Source organism: Podarcis muralis, chromosome 5 (assembly GCF_964188315.1).
Source record: "Podarcis muralis chromosome 5, rPodMur119.hap1.1, whole genome shotgun sequence".
Taxonomy (NCBI): Eukaryota; Metazoa; Chordata; class Lepidosauria; order Squamata; family Lacertidae; genus Podarcis; species Podarcis muralis.
In genome coordinates, this window is record NC_135659.1 from 7,803,941 (window position 1) to 7,825,567 (window position 21,627).

At 43.3% G+C, this 21,627-nt stretch overlaps 1 protein-coding gene across 9 annotated transcripts in view; it reads left to right on the top strand.

The window, feature by feature from the left end:
• RASAL2 (RAS protein activator like 2) overlaps positions 1–21,627 on the top strand; it is a 233,948-nt gene that overhangs the window by 143,975 nt on the left and 68,346 nt on the right. For 7 of the 9 annotated variants that reach the window (XM_077928234.1, XM_077928231.1, XM_077928232.1 and 4 more), the window contains one exon: positions 11,208–11,314. In XM_077928234.1, coding sequence (XP_077784360.1) covers positions 11,208–11,314 — 107 coding nt within the window. Of the gene's footprint in view, positions 1–3,818; positions 4,442–10,554; positions 10,592–11,207; positions 11,315–21,627 lie in introns of those variants that run through there. The other 2 variants (XM_077928235.1, XM_077928236.1) reach the window with 2 other exon arrangements.

Consider the following 21,627-nt stretch of genomic DNA (forward strand, 5'->3'; position numbering starts at 1 on the left):
GGGGTCTGTTATGTTGCAACCACCGGCAAAGCCAGCCTGGTCTGGAGTATTAGTTTGTGTAGGAGTTTTTTTTGAAGCAGTTAGCCAGGATTGCTGTGAATATCTTGTGGCCTTGATTTATCAGTGAGATTGGGCAATAAGATTCTACTTTGAGCCTATCTTTGAGTGGTTTGGGGATAGAGACAGAAATCTTTTATTTCGGAAGCCCTGGCAGCAAGAGCTGAAGTTTGTTTTTAACTTTCTGAAAGTTGCATATATGAAAATTGTGATTTGCATGTGCTAATTTGCCCTGTGGGCCTATTCTCTGGTTCTGTTAAGGACCTAACAGGTGCCTTTGCTCCTGCATTGCATCTGTTTCTCCCAACACTCAGTTGGGATCTAGTCTATTGAGATACTTAGAACAGTGTTTCCCAACCGGTGTTCCGCGGCACACTACTGTGCCGCGAGACGTTGCCTGGTGTGCCGTGGGAGGGAGGCGGGCGAGTCGCACGGCGTCTCGGCGTCGGGCGGCAGCGAGCCCAGGAAGCGGCCCAGCCGGCTGGGGTCGCCCGCCTGCAGCAGCGCCTCGCACCCGCACGAGACCTGCTCCGCCGAGAAGCGGGCGAGCGCGGAGGATCGGGCACGGCGGAGGCCAGCCCCGCGCTTGGAGAGGACGCAGCAGCCGTCGCCAAACCCGATCCTCCTCCTCCTGCTCCGCCGCCGTCCTCTGGCTCTCGGCCGGGAGGAGCCTGCGGCGACGGGGCGGGCACCGAAGTTGGCAGAAGTTGGCGCGCCTCCTCGGCAGCGCCTTCGTCCTCCTCCTCCTGCCTCTGCTCTCCTCCGGCGGCGGGGGCGCGCCGCCCTCCCCGGCCGGGGGGCTCGGCAGGGCCCGCGGGAAAGGAGGCCATGTTCGCGGCGCGCGGGATCGCGGCCCCCCTCGCCCGCCTCCGGCCCGCTCCCCTCCCCCTGCGCGCTGCCCTAGCCGTGCGGGTCTCCTCCCCCTGCGCCGCCGTCCCCTTTCCACATCCTAGGAGCCGCGGTCCGCCTACCGCCCCCGGGCCGCGGCGCGGCTCCCAGCCCGGGCTGGCCTCCGCCTCCTGGGACGCGCACCCACCCCCGCGGCCCCCCAAACTTCGGAGCAACTCTCCAGACGCTTCTCCCCCGCCTCGGTCTCCCTCCTTTCCACTTCTCTTCCCCCCTTCCTTCCCTCTTTCTTTCTCTTTCTCTCCCACCCGCCTTTCCTTCTATTAACTTTCTTTTCCCCTCCCTTCGTCCTTCCTACTTTTACTCCTGGGCTCCTCCCCCCTTTGCGCAGCCACAAATCAATCTCTCTCTCTTTTTTCCCCTCTCTCTCTTCTTTGCTCAGACGCAAAAAAGCGCCGCTTTTTGGAAATCCGGACTGCTGTCCCCGCTGAAACGATACTTTAAAAAAGGAAGAACCCACTGGCTCTTATTTCTATTTAAAGCAGTAGATCCCGAACTCTTTTGGCCCACTGCCCCCTTGGTTCCACATCCCCCAGTGTCCCCTATGCTTACTCTATAGAAAGCATTACAGGGGTTAACGCGGCTCGCTAAGGAAGATATTAATAGAATTCTGCATTTGGGGGGAGACCCTAACAGTCATCTACCATTACCTTCTATGCTGTTACTATTTTTTTTTTTTTTTTACATAAGTAAAAAGTGACCTTTCCCCATCTGGCATGGTGGTGTGCCTCGAGATTTTTTTCATGACACAAGTGTGCCTTTGCCCAAAAAAGGTTGGGAAACACTGACTTAGAACTATATATGAACTGGCAAGTAGCTCTTCTTGGGCAGAGAAAGAACTGACTACTGTGGCTGGCAGGCAAATAAGAGGTCTCTATATTGTTCAGGTCTGATACGAACACTCAGAACCTGCCCTGCAACTCCCCTCAGTTCCACAGGACCTCTACCCAGCCATTTCCATTTACCCAAGGCAAGGCAGCAGGGTCCGTATAGTAAAAGCCATGGTTTTCCCAGTAGTGATGTATGGAAGTGAAAGCTGGACCATAAAGAAGGCTGATCGCTGAAGAATTGATGCTTTTGAATTATGGTGCTGGAGGAGACTCTTGAGAGTCCCATGGACTGCAAGAAGATCAAACCTCTCCATTCTGAAGGAAATCAGCCCTGAGTGCTCATTGGAAGGACAGATCGTGAAGCTGAGGCTCCAGTACTTTGGCCACCTCATGAGAAGAGAAGACTCCCTGGAGAAGACCCTGATGTTGGGAAAGATTGAGGGCACAAGGAGAAGGGGACAACAGAGGACGAGATGGTTGGATGGTGTTTGCGAAGCTACCAGCATGAGTTTGACCAAACTGTGGGAGGCAGTGGAAGACAGGAGTGCCTGGCGTGCTCTGGTCCAGGGGGTCACGAAGAGTCGGACACGACTAAACGACTAAACAACACAACAAGGCAGCAGGGGGTGGGTGGGTGAGGGATGGTGGGCCAAGTCAGCCTGGCCTGGTTGGCGGGGGGGAGGTTGTGTCACGTGTGTGATGTCATGCACATGCAACGCAAGGCTGCCCCCCCCAACTTGGTGCCTCTGCTGGCCCATTAGCTTTTTAACTTGATCCTTAGAGTTTTTAAGTTACCATATTGTCCAATTAAACCAAGCTTTTAAAATTGCTTCCTGACTGAAACTGAGACAAGTTTGAAGAAAGCCTGTCTCTGCTGCAGAGGGAGAAGCATATTAGGATAGCCCTGGGTTCTTGGGGAACTTACGGTAGGAAAATATTACTGATTACTTATATACCTGTGGGTATAGGGTGGTATATAAAGTCAAATAATAATAATAATAATAATAATAATAATAATAATAATAATAATAATATCATCCACTGTCAGAAGAGGGACACTATCTGAGCTTCAGTTCTGCATTGGCATTTCCTCTTAATTCAACACTGTGCTTTCTCTCATCCCCTCATTAACCATGAACTTTGCATGTTATCTGCTGGATGCCACCACCACTGGAGTTTGGCTAGCTTGGATGTAATTTCTTTGCTTCGCCGTTCCTCGCTTGTTGTTTTCTTAATTCCTTGCCACTAAACATTCGGCAGCAAAATAAGGACGAGAGGCAATCTGTAATTGGGCGTATCACTTAGCAAAATAGGTTTATTTTGCATTTGATGTTGGTTTGCTTAAAAAGGAGTAAAAGGGGATCCTGCTCCTTTAAAGAAAGCCGTTTTTTTTCTCGGAGCGTCAGCCTGGTCCCTGAGGACAAAGGCGTTTTTGATTTGTGAGGCCCCTCATTTGTCAGGGCTCGTCCTTGCTTGCATTTGTACAAACCTGTGAAGTGACCCTTTAGGTCAGATAAAAAATATCTTCTAAATCCGCCCCTCCCCCCGATTCCGTGTCGCAAGGGGACCTAGCAAGCACCCGTTGCACAGCTGCAAGACCAGCACACGCTCCCTAGATAGGGCAGTCTTGTGATGCTCTCTTCTTTTGTCAATTAAACGGACTCTCTTTCCGTAGCTAGGGCTCTTTTGATTCCTCCTAACAGGACTCCTTTCTCCTGACCCCTCGTCTTTGTTCTCCCGAAAGGGTGGGGGGAGCCCCATTAACTGAGGAGGGCGAAGTTGAGCTGGGCTCGCGTTGGCTGCTTCTCATTCGGATGAAGAGGAGCTGTTCTAATATCCTTAATGCTGCTGTTGGCAGTTGGAAACAGATTCCATTATTGTTAATCAATGCAGCCGCCATGCGGGAGGGAGGGAGGGGTGGAGGGGGGTGAGGGAGGAGGGGAGGGGCTCTTCCTATTCACAGATTGATCAACCTGCCATTGCATGAGCAAATGCGTTGTGCAAGAGGGGCTTGGATGCTATTGTAATAATAGCTGGGGCAGGAAAGGGGACTGGTGGCGATGCAGCTCTCTCTGGTTGTTAACAGGGTTTTTAATGATCTTTAAGCTTTTTTTGGAAAAACAAAGATACTGAATTTTTTATCTTACTCACCCTTACCCCAAAGGAAGACAGTCATAGACTTTATTATGCTGGGTGGCTTGTTGATCTTTCCTGCATTGGGACCAGTTTCTTTTGTTTTCCCCCTTTATCTTCTCAAATGCTATTTTCTCATCTCAAGCTATAGGCCACTTCCCCATCACATTGTTTTTGTTCTTCCTGCTTGAGGTGAGAAACTGGCACCCAGTTTTCTTTCCTGCTCCTCCTCATGTCTCCTTCATCAGAAAGGTCTGTCAGCTAGGGAGTTGGGAGCAGGGCCAAGCCCGCCATCCTTTTTTCCATTTCATTTTCTTCAGTCCAGTCAATAACTTAAGTACTGGACTCCCCGGATCATCTGCATTTTCCCACCCTCCCTCCCTTGATTCGTTTGGCCATTGTCTTCTGTATGGAGAAGTTTTCTGGCTGGAGAATGAGTTTCCTTTCTCCTGGAGATGCGGCCGAGTGGCTGGATAGCAGCACAGAAGATGAGCGAAGCCTCCTGTCATTTCTTGGTACGGTAGGCTTGGAATGCTACTTTTTTCAAACATTTAATTGGCATAGACTTCTTAGATGGGTTTGGTTTTCCATCCTGGAATTGTCAGAGGAATGCATTTAGTTGCACTCTGTGATGAGGCATGAGTTCTAAAGTTTGCCGCAAGTTAAAAGATCTCTGTTAAACAGATAAAAGCTGGAGTAATTTGTGTGTATCACAGTAATTGCTTATACAAATACACTTTCTAAAAATATTTGATTGTTCTGTTTAGTCTGCAAGTTTATAGATCACTTGGCCTACTGGAATCTGACTAACTAGAACTCACTAACCTAAGAGGAACTATTTTTAGCAAGGTACCTATCACAGGTTTCTGTCTAAACTTTTCTTTGCAAAGCACCATGTACATTGGATGGTTTCTATAGTATATTGTGAAAACCCTGGAGATCCCATTAGAATGCCAGCCATTCGACTTCTCCAGTATGACTTAATTCTGAAATTCAACTCAGATGCAAAATAAACCAGTAAAGTAGCAGATAAAATGGTTTGTGACCTTTGAAGTTTTGCTTGTTTGTTTCTTGCCCTTCACTAAGCATTGAAGCAACATAAAAAACTGTTTAAGCTAGTTAGCGAGAAGTTAATATAAAGCAGAAAGTTGTTCACTTTACATTTTGTGCTGTAGAGCTTAGGAAGTGTTGTCCAACTATGTAGCTCTTTCTCACAATGTCCAGCCAGATGTTTCTGGGTCCTCACCAGGAGGACATAGGGATGGCCTTTTCCTGCTATTTTTCTCCTCAGGACGCAGAGGGATGCTGGCTGCTACCTTCCATTGAACTGTAATGGCTAATAAGCTATGGGAGAGTCTATTCTCTATTCCTTTGTCTAACCCAAAGCCATCAAAACTTCCTTCTGTTATTTTACATTTTGGCTCCTTGGTGTATGTAGAACATGGCTTTTGAGTTTTATTACAGTTTTGAGTTGAGCTTTCAAGAAACCTTGCAAATTATGCATGTGACAATGTTTAATAGAAGTTGTTCATAGTGTTGCTTGCAGTGACAGTGGGGTTGTCACCCATATTACTTGCTTGCAGAAATACATACCGCTTGTTCATGTTAAATGCACCTATAAAGCCATTTGGAGTATATCCATATGGTTCCAGAGTGTTACCAGGAGCAGTCCCATCACCCTATAAAAAATAAGAGCTGTGACAATACAATAAATGCTGGGATTGTTTTGTTTATATGCTAAATCCTGAACTCTCAGGTAGTTTGCTATCTTTCTCATGTTTTTTTACCAAAATGTTGAAATTTGTTTAAAAGAGATAAACAGGAGCAAATACCCATGGGCCATGCAGAAGTCTCAGCATCCCCAATTGTTTACCCAGTTCTAGGCCATATTACAATTGCATGATATTGGTTTGAAGCACAAACATGATGGGTAGTTAAATGAAACATTTCTGTAGGTCAGCACGTTTGATGTGCCACAATTGTTGGTTGAACTTCCAAAATTTTGGTCTCTTGAAAAATTGTATTTGGCAGTTGTTTACGTGTCATATTTCTATAGAAGTTAACCTTTTAGTCATTTTTTACTTGTTTATCCTATCAAGTGTTTTTTCCAAGGAGCTCATGATAGCATACGTGGATGTTTCCACATTTTTTAAATCTTCTTCAGCAGTCCTAAAATTAGATTAGGCTGACCTGACTTGAGTGGTTTTGGCCCTGCAAGCCAAACGCTTTTTTGATGTCTCTAGATCCAGCCTTAAGTATTTGTATACTCAAGGGAAGATTGAAAGGTTCCTTCTCGCTTGCCTCTGTGCCAAATGTTAGAACTTCTGAGCCATCCTGCTTGCTCCTCCAGTTTGCAGGGCCCTGACAAAGGCATTTGCCCATTCCAACACCATACCAACAAGCCATCCACGGCTGGTGTCTCTAGGTCGCTTCCTCTAGTCTAAAGCTATGAAGATCCTTGGTTTTGGACTGGATTACAACAGGGCAGTTCCTGTTCACCCACCTCATGTTTTACTTCAGCTGCTTCTGTATCAGATTTCCCAACCCATTTCTTCCTCCTGCTGTGGCAATCCTTTGAACACTGTTTGGTATTTCCCGACCTCCTCTCTGTAGGCCTTAGACCAGGGATAGAGAACATTTGGCCCTCCAGACGTTGTTGGACTCCGACTCCCATTAGCCGTGGCCACCATGGCCAATGGTCAGGGATGATGGAGCTGTAGTCAAGCCACAACTGAGTCATTTTGGACTCACAGCTGTCCATGGAGGCGCAGGTTAACTCTGTGTCCAGGGCAGCTGTCTACCAGCTCCACCTGGTACGCAGGCTAAACCCTACCTGCCCGCGAACTGTCTCGCCAGAGTGGTGCATGCTCTAGTTATCTCACGCTTGGACTACTGCAACGCGCTCTACGTGGGGCTACCTTTGAAGGTGACCCGGAAACTGCAATTAATCCAGAATGCGGCAGCTAGACTGGTGACTGGGAGTGGCCGCCGGGACCATATAACACCGGTTCTGAGAGACCTGCATTGGCTCCCAGTACGTTTCCGAGCACGATTCAAAGTGTTGGTGCTGACCTTTAAAGCCCTAAACGGCCTCGGTCCTGTATACCTGGAGCGTCTCCACCCCCATCGTTCAGCCCGGACACTGAGATCCAGCGCCGAGGGCCTTCTGGCGGTTCCCTCATTGTGAGAAGTGAGGCTACAGGGAACCAGACAGAGGGCCTTCTCGGTAGTGGCGCCCGCCCTGTGGAACGCCCTCCCATCAGATGTCAAAGGATAAATAATTACCTGATATTCAGAAGACATCTTAAGGCAGCCCTGTTCAGGGAAGTTTTTAATATGTAACGCTGTACTGTTGTTAACACTGATTGGGAGCCGCCCAGAGTGGCTGGGGAAACTCAGCCAGATGGGCGGGGTATAAATAATAAATTATTATTATTATTATTATTATTATTATGAAGGGCCACAGGTTTCTCATACCTACCTGGGACCTTTCCTCTTCCTCCTACCAGCCTGTATTCCCAAGTAAAAGAAAGCATGTCAGTTGGTTAGAGTGTGGTGCTGATAACATTAAGGTTGCAGATTTGATCCCCTATGGGACAGCTGCATATCCCTGCATTGCAGGGAAGTGGACTAGATGATCCTTGGGGATCATCAACAACTCTACAATCTTATGATTCAAAATGACTCTGGGAAGTGAAAGCCCCTTTCCTCTCCTGTTTCAATAAAAAGTACTGTGTTATGCCCAGTACAGATGTAAAACTGCCCCAAAAGTAACTATATTTGGGAGTGATTGTGTGCTCCCTCCCTCTCTCTAATATCTCCTGTCTCCTTTAATTGTGATTTAGCATTTTAGCTGATAAGGGAGCTCCTGAATCAAGGTTGGAAACCAAAGAATGGGCCAGAATAATGGGTGTGGGTGGGTGTTATATCAGGGCAAGGTAGTTACGCTGTCAGGGCAGCTCTGTCCTGCGATGCCATTAAAGTCAAGCAAAAGGACTAAAGGTTCCTAAACCAGACCACCAGTTTACAGGAAATCCACAGGCCTATTAGCTGGATGTTTGATTGATGAAGACTTGTAGTGTATCACTTTATGCTCTAAGGGCTATACTCTAACGGCTAAATGTGATTTTCATGTTTTATCACTGCCTTTCCGGAAACTCATTAACTGTAAGGTTGTAACACTTTGATTTGAAGGAAGCCTCTTTCCTCCTGACTTGTTCTTGAAGAATTATTGAATGAGTGTGCCACTGGTTCAAGTCTAATCACAGCCACGAACTCCCCAGGTACTTTAGGCAAGCTCTGAGCCTTTACTTCATCCCCATCTGCAACATGGGGATAGTAAAACTGACCTACCTTGCAGGGATATTGTAAGAATTTCTGAGAAGACATATGAAGGGCCATGAATATTCAAAAAGTTCTGTATAAATTCTGTGGGTTTTTTGCCCTAATATATATGCTAAAAAGAAAGGGCTGCTCTGTAATTTGTCTCTGAAGGCCTTTGCCATTTCACGAATAATTTCTTGAGCTTGTTTCAATATACAAATGTTATTTAACAGCTAATCAAAACATTTGCAAATACTAATATTTGCCACGTAATAGATTTCCACAATATGAGTGTGTGTTTGTGTGCATGCATTTGCACACACATCTTTGTGTACTGGTGAAGAAGGATCCCATTCACATTTCAGCTGTATAGAGAGAATGGACTAAAGGTTTTAGGCTCCTGTTGATTCTCAGAGACAGTATGATCTGTGCCCTAGTGAATGAGTCATGCAGTGAATTGTGGTAATTTAATATTTTAAGATGAAGAGGTGCATTGATTTTTGCAGCAGGTGAAAATAGTGCAGAAGAACTATGTTACATGCATTGGGAGAGGAGGGCAACAATCTAATTTTGGCCTGGTGGCAGTAGTATAGATTTTCCAGCCAACTCAGCAGAAAAGCCATTTTAAGGGCACAGAAACAGCAGCTGCAGTATTTTCAGCTAGTTGATGCGCAGCTAGAAGCACCTGTGATGGCTAACAGCAGCCTTCTTATTTTGCTATGCCTGGTCCATCAATTGCAAAGTTGAAGTTTATCTGGATTTATCTTCTTACTCTCTTTAATAAAGTTTCTGGCTTTTCTGAAATCAGAAGCTTGCAAACTGGCTGATCTCTAGGTCACTTATTTCTGGTAGGTGGAAGTTGCGTGGACAAGTGTGGATTTTCCTCTTCCCTCCTTTAAAACAAGACCTCCTCCCCCCCCCCCCAAAAAAAAAATACAGCAGTCTGTTTTTGACAGGCGGATCCAGACTTATGCTTCTTCATGTATGACTCTGCAAAATCCAACAGACTGTGTTAAATTACTACAGATGCATTGATAAGGAGGAGCAATTTTCCTGAGTGAGCATATAACAGGACTAGCCAAGCCTCACTGCAATGCTTGACTGCGCCGGAACTGGAGTAAAAGCACATCTTTTAGTTCCTTCTTTTCCAAATATGCTCTATCTTTCTTTATTTTTTTGCCTTTTTTGTATTTGTTTTTCTGAAGAAAAAATGCCATTTGTGATCTTATCCAGCGTACTGCCTGCAAAGATATTGGCTTCTTTTTTTACCTATTGTGGAAAAGAAGGCATCATTTTGGAATAAAACCAGCAATCTCTGCAAAGGATTTTGAGAGACTTAAAAACATAGTAATCCTGAAAGAAGGAGCAGACAGTCCATGAGTTGTGGAGAGAGATACTACCCTGTTTTTATCACCAGTTTGTGCTGAAGGATAGTTACAAGTGAAGGATCTCTGTTGTAGACTACAATTTTCATCCTGCATGGAGAAATCTACCTCTTCAGTTTTAAACCTATGGCGTGGTTGACTTTGGAATATCTCCCAAATGCTGCCTTTTACCCATTTTTGGCAAGTTTCTGGATACAGAGTTAACATTGTAATTCACATTTAAACAAGAAGAGACGTATCCTCTGGTGTGAAGCTCTTCACAGTTTGTCAGGATCCAGTTTTATTCTGCCATCTCTCATCATGCCAAATTTCCCCCCCTTTAAGTCTTCATGGATACACCGTGCCGTAGAACTGGTAAAATCAGACTCTGTTATGCAAAAGCATCACAGAAGGATTTGTTGGTGGGAATCTTGTTGTGGTTGTTTTTTGGTGAAGAAAACCTCCTTTTCTGGAACTCGGCTGGTTGCGCCTCTCCTTTGACTCGGAGGATCAGGACGGATAGGGAAATATTCTGAAACTGAGGAGAGCTGGCTGCTGAGTGTCTGTTAATAGCTTGAAAGTAACTGATGAGGAGGATGTGCCTTCAGACCGATTGATTGAATAGCTGCAGTCTTCTCGTGCATTTCCTCCTTGCTCTCTGCAAGCTGTAGCGAGGGGAGGGGGAAGAGTGGGGAAAAACCGGCTTTCTCTTAAGTGGAAGTAGCACGGATCCCAAGGGCCAGGAGGCCAGAAATGGAACTTTAAGCTGCATCAGTCTCCCGAAAGGAGAACAGCGGGAATAAAAAATGCCAGCCGTCGGCGTCATAGTTTACTCCCTTCCTTTTCAATCCCGAAGATAACAATGGACTTTTTCTTAGGATGTGGTTTTCTCTGTTCTGTGCTGAGTGTCTGTCAGTTAAGCTGCATTCCTTTAAGCTTAGGTTTGTGAACTGGAAATGGGCAGCAGTTGTGATAAAGGTATCTTATCTATAGTTTTCTCTGTGAAAAAAATGTACCTATTGATCCTGTCGTCTTTGTTTAGGCAGATGTTGTGATCACAAAGTCATAGCTTAGGTCATGCTGTCAGAACAAGGAGAAAGTGACCTATTTTTTCTTATCTGCAGTGGTTTTCATAGTATGCACCATCAAGTGTGTGAATCTTTTGGTGGCCTTAGGTTACAGTCTTGTTCATGCATGCTTTAGAGTAAGTACTATTTAACTCAAGACTTACTTATGGGTAAACATGCATAGGTTAGGACTGTTACTGTCTGAACTATGAATTATGACCATCCCTATGATATCGAACCTCAACCTTTAACAAATTATGTTCAGTGCAGTTTATATCAGGAGCACCTCCTTATTGTGCTTGGCAGAATTAACTCCCTTCATGCCTGAGTACTTTTCAGTTGCAGATAATATGTGTGCTGTAACTTTGCCAAGGAAGTACTGAACAGAGCAGAGTCTTTTGAATTGCTTGCGATGTTCGCTTTGCAAACGAGAGTCAAGTTTCCATAACCTGTAAATAGGGAGAAATGTGTCTGCCTGCGGGAAATGGTCTTTCATTTTTCTCACCTTTTCCCCTTCCCCTCTCCAGAGGTCCCAGCAGAGAGGTCTCCTCGCAGACGGAGTATCTCAGGGACAAGCACATCAGACAAAACCAACCCCATGGACCCATCAAATACATCTCCATTCAAAGTGCCGGTAAGTATCCTTTCCTTGGAAGGGGAGGGGTCCCAGCTGAAGGTCAGGGTGACTAAAATGGCCTATGAACAAACAGCATTCCTTATCAATTTGGGGTTAAGAATTCAGTAGGCAGCCAAAAGGCAGACGTATTGTCACAAGTTGTCTGATTAATATTTATCTCCTGATAGACCCAAAACTTATCCCTGCCTTTTTTTTTTATCCTTGACCCAAAGTCATAAATGCCTTAAACTATATGATAAGGCTGCATGTGGATGGATCTCTGTTATATTGAAATACTTCTGATACCCCTGTGTTGACTGTATAGTAGATAGTGAAGCTCTTTTCCAAATAAAAACCGTTTAATTGGCCCAGGTTACACACTTTAGGAAGATGTCTGTTTTTCACCATAAGGTGATGCGAAAAGGACATACACACCTTTCCATATTTCATCAGTGGGTCTTCTCCAGGTCACCCCACCTAATGAAGTGATGTGGGTGACATCTATGGAGAGGACATTTTGGGGGGTTGCTTTCTGCTTATGAAATGCTCTTCTCAGACAGGGTTGCCTGGTACCTGCACTATGGTATTTTAGACCCATCTGTTCCCTCAGGCCTTTCTATTACAATTCGTTGGGTTCTTCAGTTCTTTGCTCCTATTCCCTCCCTTACTGAGTTTTATGCTGGTTTTAATTATTTTATTTGTTTTAGCTGCTGTGTGTTACACTGCTTTTAGCTGGAGTTTCTGATGTGATTTATTTTATTTTGGCTTTAGTGGTTTTATTATGAATTGTATTTTGTATTTTATTCTGTGTAAACTGCCTGAAGAGGTTGGTTGGATGAGTAGTACGCAAATCAAATCAAATCAATAAATGAGGATATCCTGATTTGTGCTGGCCACTCTCATAGATGCTATAAACTTTAAAAATCAGGTTTGCAAAATGTAACCCTTCAATTGCAAAATATATTTGCATTTTGGGTGCATCTCATGGCTAGTATCTGTGTGAAAACTCAGACTCAATGAGAAATGAGACCCTTCATTTGCCCAACTGGGCAAAAGGGCCTTACTTTCACAACAGCAATAAGGGGGGAAATCTATTCAAAGTGAGCAAAAAAGCAATGTGGATTTCAAAGGCAGAGGAACTTACCATTTCCGGCTTGCGTATTGGCCTTCAGTTTGCACAATGAGCCCTGATATTTGGTTATAAATTACTTGGGTTATGTAATAATTAATCCCAAAAGGTGGGAATTTCTTCCCATAATTTGTTAACAATAACTGATGAATCAAAATTGCAGCACAACTGCTATAAAATTTATGTAGCTTTTAATAATAATGATGATGATTATTATTATTATTACTACTACTACTACTACTAGAAAAGGTGACTCAGTTACTGCACAAATCAAGTTAAAGCTGACATGCTTTTTAAAAAGTATACCTTTAAAAAAAAGAAAAATGTAGTCAGCCACAATATTCTGGGCAGTAGTTTTATGATCCACTTACTGGTCTGCAAGAAATAGGCGAAGGGTCCTTTTGTTCACTTAATCCCCCAGCCTGTCTTACTTTCCCAACCTCTTTTTCCTCTCCCTCCTATCTCCATTCCAATTATTGAGAATAGAAATTTTCAGCTGACAATGGTTTCAGTTCTATTTATGTTCTTAACATTAGGCAATTTTAAACTATTATACAAAGCCATCGTGGATTGTTTTTAGGAGGAGACTATTTTGAGTTTTGCTTTCATTGAAGTGGATCAGCGTTTAATGAGCTTTAGTTATATAATTGTGATGGGATGATGAGCTGCTTGTGCGTAAAATGCAAGTCCCTCAGAGTTTGATCAGGTTTTCAAACCTCTGCCTGTGACGGAGCCCCTCCGGCATGGCTCCGTCAGTCGCTAGCAGAATCCGAAAGTGGTTGCTTTCGGAATCGTTTCCAACATAAAAGCTCCTTAACGGAAACACGTCTTCTGGACTCTCGGCGTGACAGTTTCCGGCGAGGAGTGGGTGTCCCTATAGGAGGTCCTGAGACCTCCCCACTGTTTTCGCTGGAAGCGTCTCTGAGCCATCCCTCCGACTCACTTTCCCTTGGAGTTCCTCCTCTCCCCCTACTGGTTCCCTCTTCAGCTGCTACGTCTCTCTTAACCTCAGTGAGCCTTTGCACCTCCTGTCCTTCCGATGGCAGTTCCCTGACAATAATCATTCCAAACCTGGCATAAACTGTATGTTTGAACATTTCCCTTTTCCTTTTTTTTAAGTATTAAATGAATGACAGATCTATCCCAAACAGATTAAACACTGCTATGTCAGCATTTAGGTGATCCATGTTATATGCATTGTCAGAGTGAAGCGAGAGAGAGAGTTCACACTGCAGTAATGGGTCCTACTCTTCCTACTATTTAATCTTTGAGCAACCCTGCCGTAATCATTTGTATATTCTGGGATCAATATTGTACAGTTAACACAACAATAATTTATCGAGGCATGGAATCAGCTCTGCATTTCCTAATCTCTTCACCCAGGGAAATTTGTTTTAGCATGTATTTCCAAATACAAACAATGTTTGACACTTGAGGGCCCGTTCAAATGACTTGATTTCCATTCACAGAGAGTTGCCTGCAAGAACTTGGCCCTTCTGGTTCGATGGAATGGTTTGCTTGCTGCTATTCCAATGATTATCTGTAAAATTAAGCATTGTATGAAAGATAGGCGCATGTGCTCTTGTGTGTTTTCTATGGTAACATTTCTATTTGTCAAGCAGGGTCACCCACAACTACCATGCTACTCTACAAATTCAGTTTGTGACAAAAGGAAAACATATTTTCCTATGGTTTGAAGAGCTTTGAGGTAAAAAAAAGGGGGGGGGGATTTCTGACATTCACATTGTAAGGGAGTCCAGTGCCAGTCTTATAGGACTTATAGCAGAAGAAGACTGCAAAAAAAAATTAAAAAAGTAGCTTTCATAGGTGTTTCAGTTGTTGTTGCAATTGGGTTTCATATTTTGTCAAGTTTGCACTGCTAGGCAACAGAGACATGGCGACAGGCAAATGATTTTTAACTCTTTACTCAAGTATTTGGTATAGGATTGGCTCAACTTTTAAACTATTGGCTCCATGGAGTAGAGCCCTGTTACAGTAAAGTTATCCTCAAGGAGGAGGAGGGCTTGCATGCAAAGCGTATTCAGACTTTCAGATTCATTTACATTCTGTCATTTCAAAATGTGGAGAACACTGGATTTTCCAGGCTTGGTGTGGCTTGTGAGCTAGCAAGATCTGGGTTCACGTTGTAGCTCAGGTCTGAGGTTTATAGAGGAGTCTTTGGTGAGTTTCTGCGTCCCTGCCAAAGTTTTTTTAGAGAGCTGTTGTGAGGATAAAATGAAATTAACCTGCAGAAATTTGCCCCTGGGTGGGATGGGATAAAAATGTAACAAGCTGAACTTCAACCTCTTCTTGCCCTCACTTCCTGGGTAAAGCATGACATAATGCTCAGAAACAGATTGGCAGTTTCAAAATAAAGGCGTTAGAGATATGTTGCGTTCAGGGTGCGCCTGTGTGTGTGTCTTTTAAAAATGCAACCAGGCTATTTTAAAAATTCACTTCTGAATAGAACATTCACATCCAGTACATTTTCCGCAGTTGTCCGTGTAGGAGCCAAACAGTGGCATCCATACAGAGAAGGCAACTCAACTGTACGACTGTTAATAGGCCTTTGTCCAGCGCTTGGAATTTTGATTTACAGTTACATAATGTACTGCAAGTGAAATGTTTCTTTCCTTGTTCTTTTTGGAAGGAACTCTTCAAAGAGCTCTCTGGCTGTTGAGTGTTTGGAACTGCCCATATTTAGAGGCTGACGGTTAAAATTCAACTTTGCCCTTCCATTTAAATATTTGAGGTTACTATTTTTTACCAACTTACTGCATGATGAATATCCACTGACCAGAGTCAGATCCTGACCTCATAAGAGCATAAGAGCTTGCTGGATCATGCCAGTGGCCCATCTAATCAGCATCCTTCTCTCGCTGTGATGCCCAGATGCCCACCTGAGCAGAACAGCACTCTCCCCTCCTGTGTTTCTAGCAACTCTCATTCAGAAGCATCCTTCCTCTGACCATGGAGGGAGGCAGAGCCTAGCTCTCACGGCTAGTAGCCATTGATAGCTTTCTGCTCCAGGAGTTTGTCTAATCGTTTTTAAGAACCTCAGTGCCAGAGCCTGCCCATTGCCTCATGACTTGCCAGTTGTGCCCCCCTAGCCATGCCATGACCTTTGGGTTGCACTGATGCCAACACCAGCATCTCCTTGATGCCAGGAGACAGAAAAGTCCAGGAATGCTGCAAACAACACCCCCCCCCCCAAGGAAAAGGGCCAGAAGAGGTGTTGAAGGATATTTTAAAAAGAGATTAAAGGCTGATACAGTGGTACCTTGGTTTACGAACTTAATCTATTCTGGATGTCTGTTCTTAAACCAAAGCTGTTCTTAAACCGAGGCCCGCTTTCCCTAATGAGGCCTCCCACTGCTGGTGCCCTTCCACCTTTTGGCTTCCGTTTGTAGATCGAGGTAAAGTTCGCTATCCGGAACACTGCTTCTGGTATTGCAAAGTTCATTTACTGAATAGTTTGTAAACAAGGCTGTTCTTAAACTGAGGTACCACTGTATTTCAAATATATAATAATGATGCACTGGAAATAGAAAGGAAAAAGGGAGAAAAGCTGTTTAAGGGGAACGAAGTGAATATAGAAAAGCCAAGGAAATAGCATGAAAAACTGACAGGGTGTTGAGGGGGCGCGGGGTGTGTGTAGAGTTAAGTTTGAAAGAATGGGATAAGAAACAACAGGAGATGGATCAAGGTACTTTAAGAGGCATGCGGGATTGGAAAGGGGAAAGTGTGAAATGAAAATCATTTTCTACTTGGATCTTTTAGACCATCAAATTCTACATGAATGATGCTGTTAAGACACAATACCCCCCAAAGCAAATAGCATAAGGGAAGCTGAGCTATGGAACTCCTTCCCACAGGAAACAAAATGGCACAGAATTGAACCATTTCCAAAGATGTGCTGGATGTTGATAGAAAAGGATGCTAGTAGTTTCCTGCTGACTTTGCCAAATTCTGTCTCTCATCTGCCGCCAGATTGACAAAGGCTGGGCAAAGGAATTCCACTGGTGGTTGGTTGTGAACTTTGAGCACTCCCCACCTTTTGGTCTTCTGCCATCATGAGTAGCATCTGAATAAAAAGTTCTCTTGGTCAGTTTGTATTTTGCAGTATGTCTTCAGATATGCTGCGCTGCCATGTACGCAAGAAGTCAGAAGAACCGAAGACATGTTATTTACTTTCTTGTTCCTACAATTTTGTTCTCTACTGTAAATTCACCACAAAATATTCAGATAATAAGCAGTTTTCTCTGTTTCTTTTGATCGGAACTGCCACAATCTAATGGACCATAACATTGGGAAATATTTCCTGACATGAAGCCTCAATTTTCTTTTGTTAGGCCAGAGCTTCTCATTTGTTTCAGCTTAGCATCTTCCTCTTGCTTTGATTTCATGCTTTTCAGATTCATGGCAAGGCTTAGTTTTACAAAGCAGAAAGCAACCTTCTCAAATGAAACTTTCTAGCTTTTGAATTATTTGTGAAGCCCTTCCCTGAATTTACTCCAGCTCAGTGACCTTGAAGTTCTGTCCTGTAGGGGGGCTGCTGAACATGAAATCTTGTTATTGTCTCATAGATCAGCAAAAACTTGCCACCTTCTTTGTGACATACCTTTCAATGTATGAGCAAACAGTGCATGTGTACCTTAATTTTGCATGTTGATGCTGACAATTGTATGTCTATGCTGCCTTGTTCACCGAACCCAACATTCTTTTTTCTCTCTTCTGTGCATTTTTTCATAATTTTCTTTGCTGTAAAACTTTTCCTACCTGTGTAAAATAACACTGGGTAGGGGTGGGGGTAGCTGACTTCCTTTAATAAATCCTATTTGTTGCAACCTTTCAGATTCTTAAAAGTCTCCGCTTCTTTTGAGAACAGAGCTAATGCTTTTTGTTAACGGCCTTTAAAAATTTTACCACTAAAGTCTGCAGTTTATACTGAGTTTTTGGGGTGTCAAGTTATGAAGAGAACCAGCGATCACTTCTCTGATTGCCTGGTAAGGCAATTGCAGTTTTTAAAATAAAGTTATTGAATAGCCATACCAGCAGGAGCTTAACATCACTTTGCATTTTTGAAATACCTTGAGGCGTAAAAGTCATACAGGAATGCAGTGTTAAGCTGACACATTTTGCCTGTCTCTTAAACCTCTTTCTGCAATGATATCATAATGCCGGAGTCACCAGTGCGACACCTGTGGGTTTGCATGGCTCCACATAGGCCGTCCTTGGTATCCCTGGGGGTCACATCTCCCCCCTGAAATTAGGCTTGAAATAAGTTTTTTTATTGTAGCCAACAGAATAGGTTGCGGTGTGTGGCTGGTTGTAGTGTGAGTGTGTAGTGCCTATGGCAGTTTCCCTGGTTTGTGAATGGGCCCATGTGTCCAGAAAGGTTGATAACCCCAGTATAGTGTGTAACTGAAACCAGTTTTCACCCCGGAACCCGTTTTCAGTGCCAGAGAGCCAATCTTCCATTTGCATCTTAGCAAGTATTTTCCAGACTCGATAGGTTGCCAGAATGCCTCTAAGCATGTGCAGAATACCCTACGGCACACTAAATTCACAGTAACTAGTTCCCACATATTTAATATCAGGGAACAGACTTTGGAGGAAATTAATGGAAGCCATGAACTTTTTTTGGCGCTGCGTCTTAAGCACTTACCTGGTAGTGCAACTATAGCTGGGGTTAACCTGTTAGTATTCTGGGCTCAATAATATCTGCTTAAAATTTACCAAGGTGCAAAAAATGTTGCATTCTGACCTGATCCTTCCTGACAATAAACTTATGCTTACGTATTTTTAAACCTGGTTAAAGCTGCTGAAATTAATATTCCAATTTACATAACGTGTAATCTTTTTTATGATGAAACATTTGTGTCTCAGATACCTTACCTGCATTTTACAGGATGATTATGTGCTACATGACAACGAAAATTCTATTCTTGTTATGCAGTGACCCTGCTGCGCTGTAGGAGAATAGTAACATCATGTTTTCCTTTGGCTTATGTATTATGAAACAGGGTGAAGTGGGGCTCAGCTGTTCCTTCTATTCCTAGGCTGCATTTTAATTTGTTTTACTCTTCCTTTGTGCACAGATACATCCCCCTCTCCCTTTTCTATTAGATGAAAATGAAAGATGGAATGAAATATAATTGTAGTGTTTTTCTTTGCTGTTTCTATCCTGCCCTTCTGAAATTTGTACAACCTCCCTTTCTTCTTTGCCTCTGTGCATTGAATAGGCATGTTCCAAAGAGATGCTTACACTGCTTTCTCGTAACCGCTTTCTAGTTACCTTTTTATAAACTTCGAGTTAAGTTGTTGCATATCAGTATATGTCCATAATTCTTATCCTTTTGTCTAAATATGCTACCATACAGGTATACCTGGTGAGTTCCATCTGCTTCAATTTGCCTGATCAGCTAGTTTTGCTAGATGCCTCCTGTTTTCCCCCTTTAGTTTTTTAAAACCCAAGAAAGTTGCCACTGAGTGGATTTATTTACCTTGCAATTTGTCCTTCTATTAAAGGGGGAGCGGGTGGCGCTGTGGTCTAAACCACTGAGGCTCTTAGGCTTGCTGATCAGAAGGTCGACAGTTCAAAGTTGCTCTGTCCCAGCTCCTGCCAACCTAGCAAGTTCGAAAGCACACCAGTGCAAGTAGATAAATAGGTACCACTGCAGCGGGAAGGTAAACGGCATTTCTGTGTGCTCTGCTTTCCATCACGTTGTCCCGTTGCGCCAGAAGCGGTTTAGTCTTGCTGGCCACGTGACCCGGAAAGCTGTCTGCGGACAAAGGCCGGCTCCCTCGGCCTGAAACGAGATGAGCGCCGCAACCCCATAGTTGCCTTTGACTGGACTGAACCATCCAGGGGTCCTTCACCTTTACCTCTATTAAAGCAGGGCATATTTCTGGTCCACGGGTTCATTTCCTTGCAAACTAGTTACTCTCTTCCCCCCTGCCCTATTCTATAGTGTTCACCTCTCAGTGGCATCTTCTGCAAAAAGAATTCTCCTTCTCCAGCATGCACGCTCTGAGACCAAATAATTTTCTACGTTGTAGTGGATTTGGTTATTCTGGCATCCTGCTATTTTTATTGTCATTGTTTCTTGGTTTATTATTTGGTTTACTGATGTCTTACAGTTTGAAGAAGACACATAAAAATTATATTTAATGAGGCAGGATAGAAATATATTAGTTTTTTAAAAATGGGGGGGGGGGGTAATGTTACTGCCGTCACCAGCCCAGGGATTTAATGAGCATCAGCTTTGTGGAGACATAGCCCATCTCATGGGAGTTTTAGAGAGACTTCTTGCTGGTGTATAGGACCTGTTTCATCTGGGTTTGGGATGCCCCTGACCATAGACAGCTTGCAAGCCGATTACAGTTCAGTCCAATGCATTTCCACCAGGAAGTAAGCTTTGTTGAGTTCAATCGTACTTAGGTAAATTGTACCCATAGAAATTGGTCCCAGGTAAGCATATGTACAATTATTGCAGCCTTAGTTAATTTTTAGTGCACCTGCTGGCACGTTTTGTTGCTGTGGAAGGCTTTTTTTTTTTTTTTATTGCTGAAGAGCAAATTTACAGAGTCATACCACAAGAGAAAGTCAGTTTTCCATTTCCGTGCTTCAAGTATCTTGATTAGGCATGTTCAAGGTTATCTAAAGCTTATGCATTTGAATCAAAATTAGTATAGTGGCTAAAATTGAGGTTGGGATCTTGCTTCTGCTATACATCTGCCGGGTAGTTTTAGGAAAGCCCTTTTTTCTTGGCCTCAGACCCTACCCTACTGTCATGTGGAATAATGCTGACCTAGCTTAAAGTTCTTACAAGGCTTACAAAGTAATATATGGGAGACATTTTGAACACTCCAAAGCAGCCTTTGCCAAGCTGGTGCCTTCCAGGTGTTTTGTATTACAGCTCCTACTGAGGCTTGATGGGAGTTCAACGTCTGGGGAGAACCAAGTTAGTGGAGGCTGTTCTAAAGTGCAATATTAAAACTAAGCCTACCATCATCAAATAATCATAAGAAAAATAATATTCCTTGCTGTCACCTTGTTCATGCAGCCTCATGTGTACCTTGACCTTCCCTTGTATAAATGCCTTTGTTATTCTAGTCTGTTTGCAACACTGGGCTCAAGAGAGAGCCTAAAGCATGTATTGATTATCCGCTTTTTAATGGCACTTTTCAAAGTCTGCACTAAAACGTCCAGCGAACTGGGTTGATTTTTGATGCTATGCACAGCTACATAAACAGTGCTCTTAACAAAGCTGCCATTTCATTTTTAGGGAACCCTCCTTCAGCATTATTGTTCTTTCCACCATCATTTTTGACAAGAGATCAACAGATCTCTGTTCTCTAATGAGCTGAATTTTTTATTACCCGTTTCTTCATTGTTTTACCCCATTTTCCTACGTACAGCTTCCTCAGAATGAGTTACAGTAACAACATGCTTTTGAAACTATATTAATTAAAGCAAAATAATTTAAAATGCTTAAAGCAAACAGAACTATCGGGGGCATCCGTTGAAAACTTTAAAGTTTTAATTTATCGTGATTTGAAAGTAAGGTTTCTGTTTTCTTCACTTGATAGCAAGTAGGCATCTAGTGGAATTAGCTTTTAGTAGTGTTGAAGCTCGCAATCTGCAAACAGAAGCCCTGCTAACAGGCAACAAATAATTAAATTAGTCAAATCCTCCTTGCTATACTAATCTTTCTACATAAAAAGTAAAGACAATTTCATTCAGATATCATTACTGAGGCTATGAAGCTTATTGTTTTTCCAACCAAGTACAAGGTGTACATGTAAACACTGATGGCAAGATTTTTATTTCTCTCATAAAATTTATATATTGCTTGATGGTAAAAACAAAGCAAAAGCTCAAAGCAGCTTTCCTTTCACTATGATGATGATGATGATACTGCCCTTCATCCAAAGTTTTCAGGGCGGTTCACAAGATAAAAAACCCAGTTTGTAACATCTTCTTGTCTGATGCACGAGTTTTTTTTACTGAAATCAGGAGAGTAAGCATATGCTTAATAATAATAATAATAATTTATTTATTCATGTGAAAGCTTTCTTGTGTGAATCTGTTTTGTTCAGGTGTGTGACTATGGTAGGTAGCAAAACCGGAAATATTAAATATGGCCTTCTGATAGTTTACAATAACATGTTAAATTGCAAGTGCTCTTACGTTTAG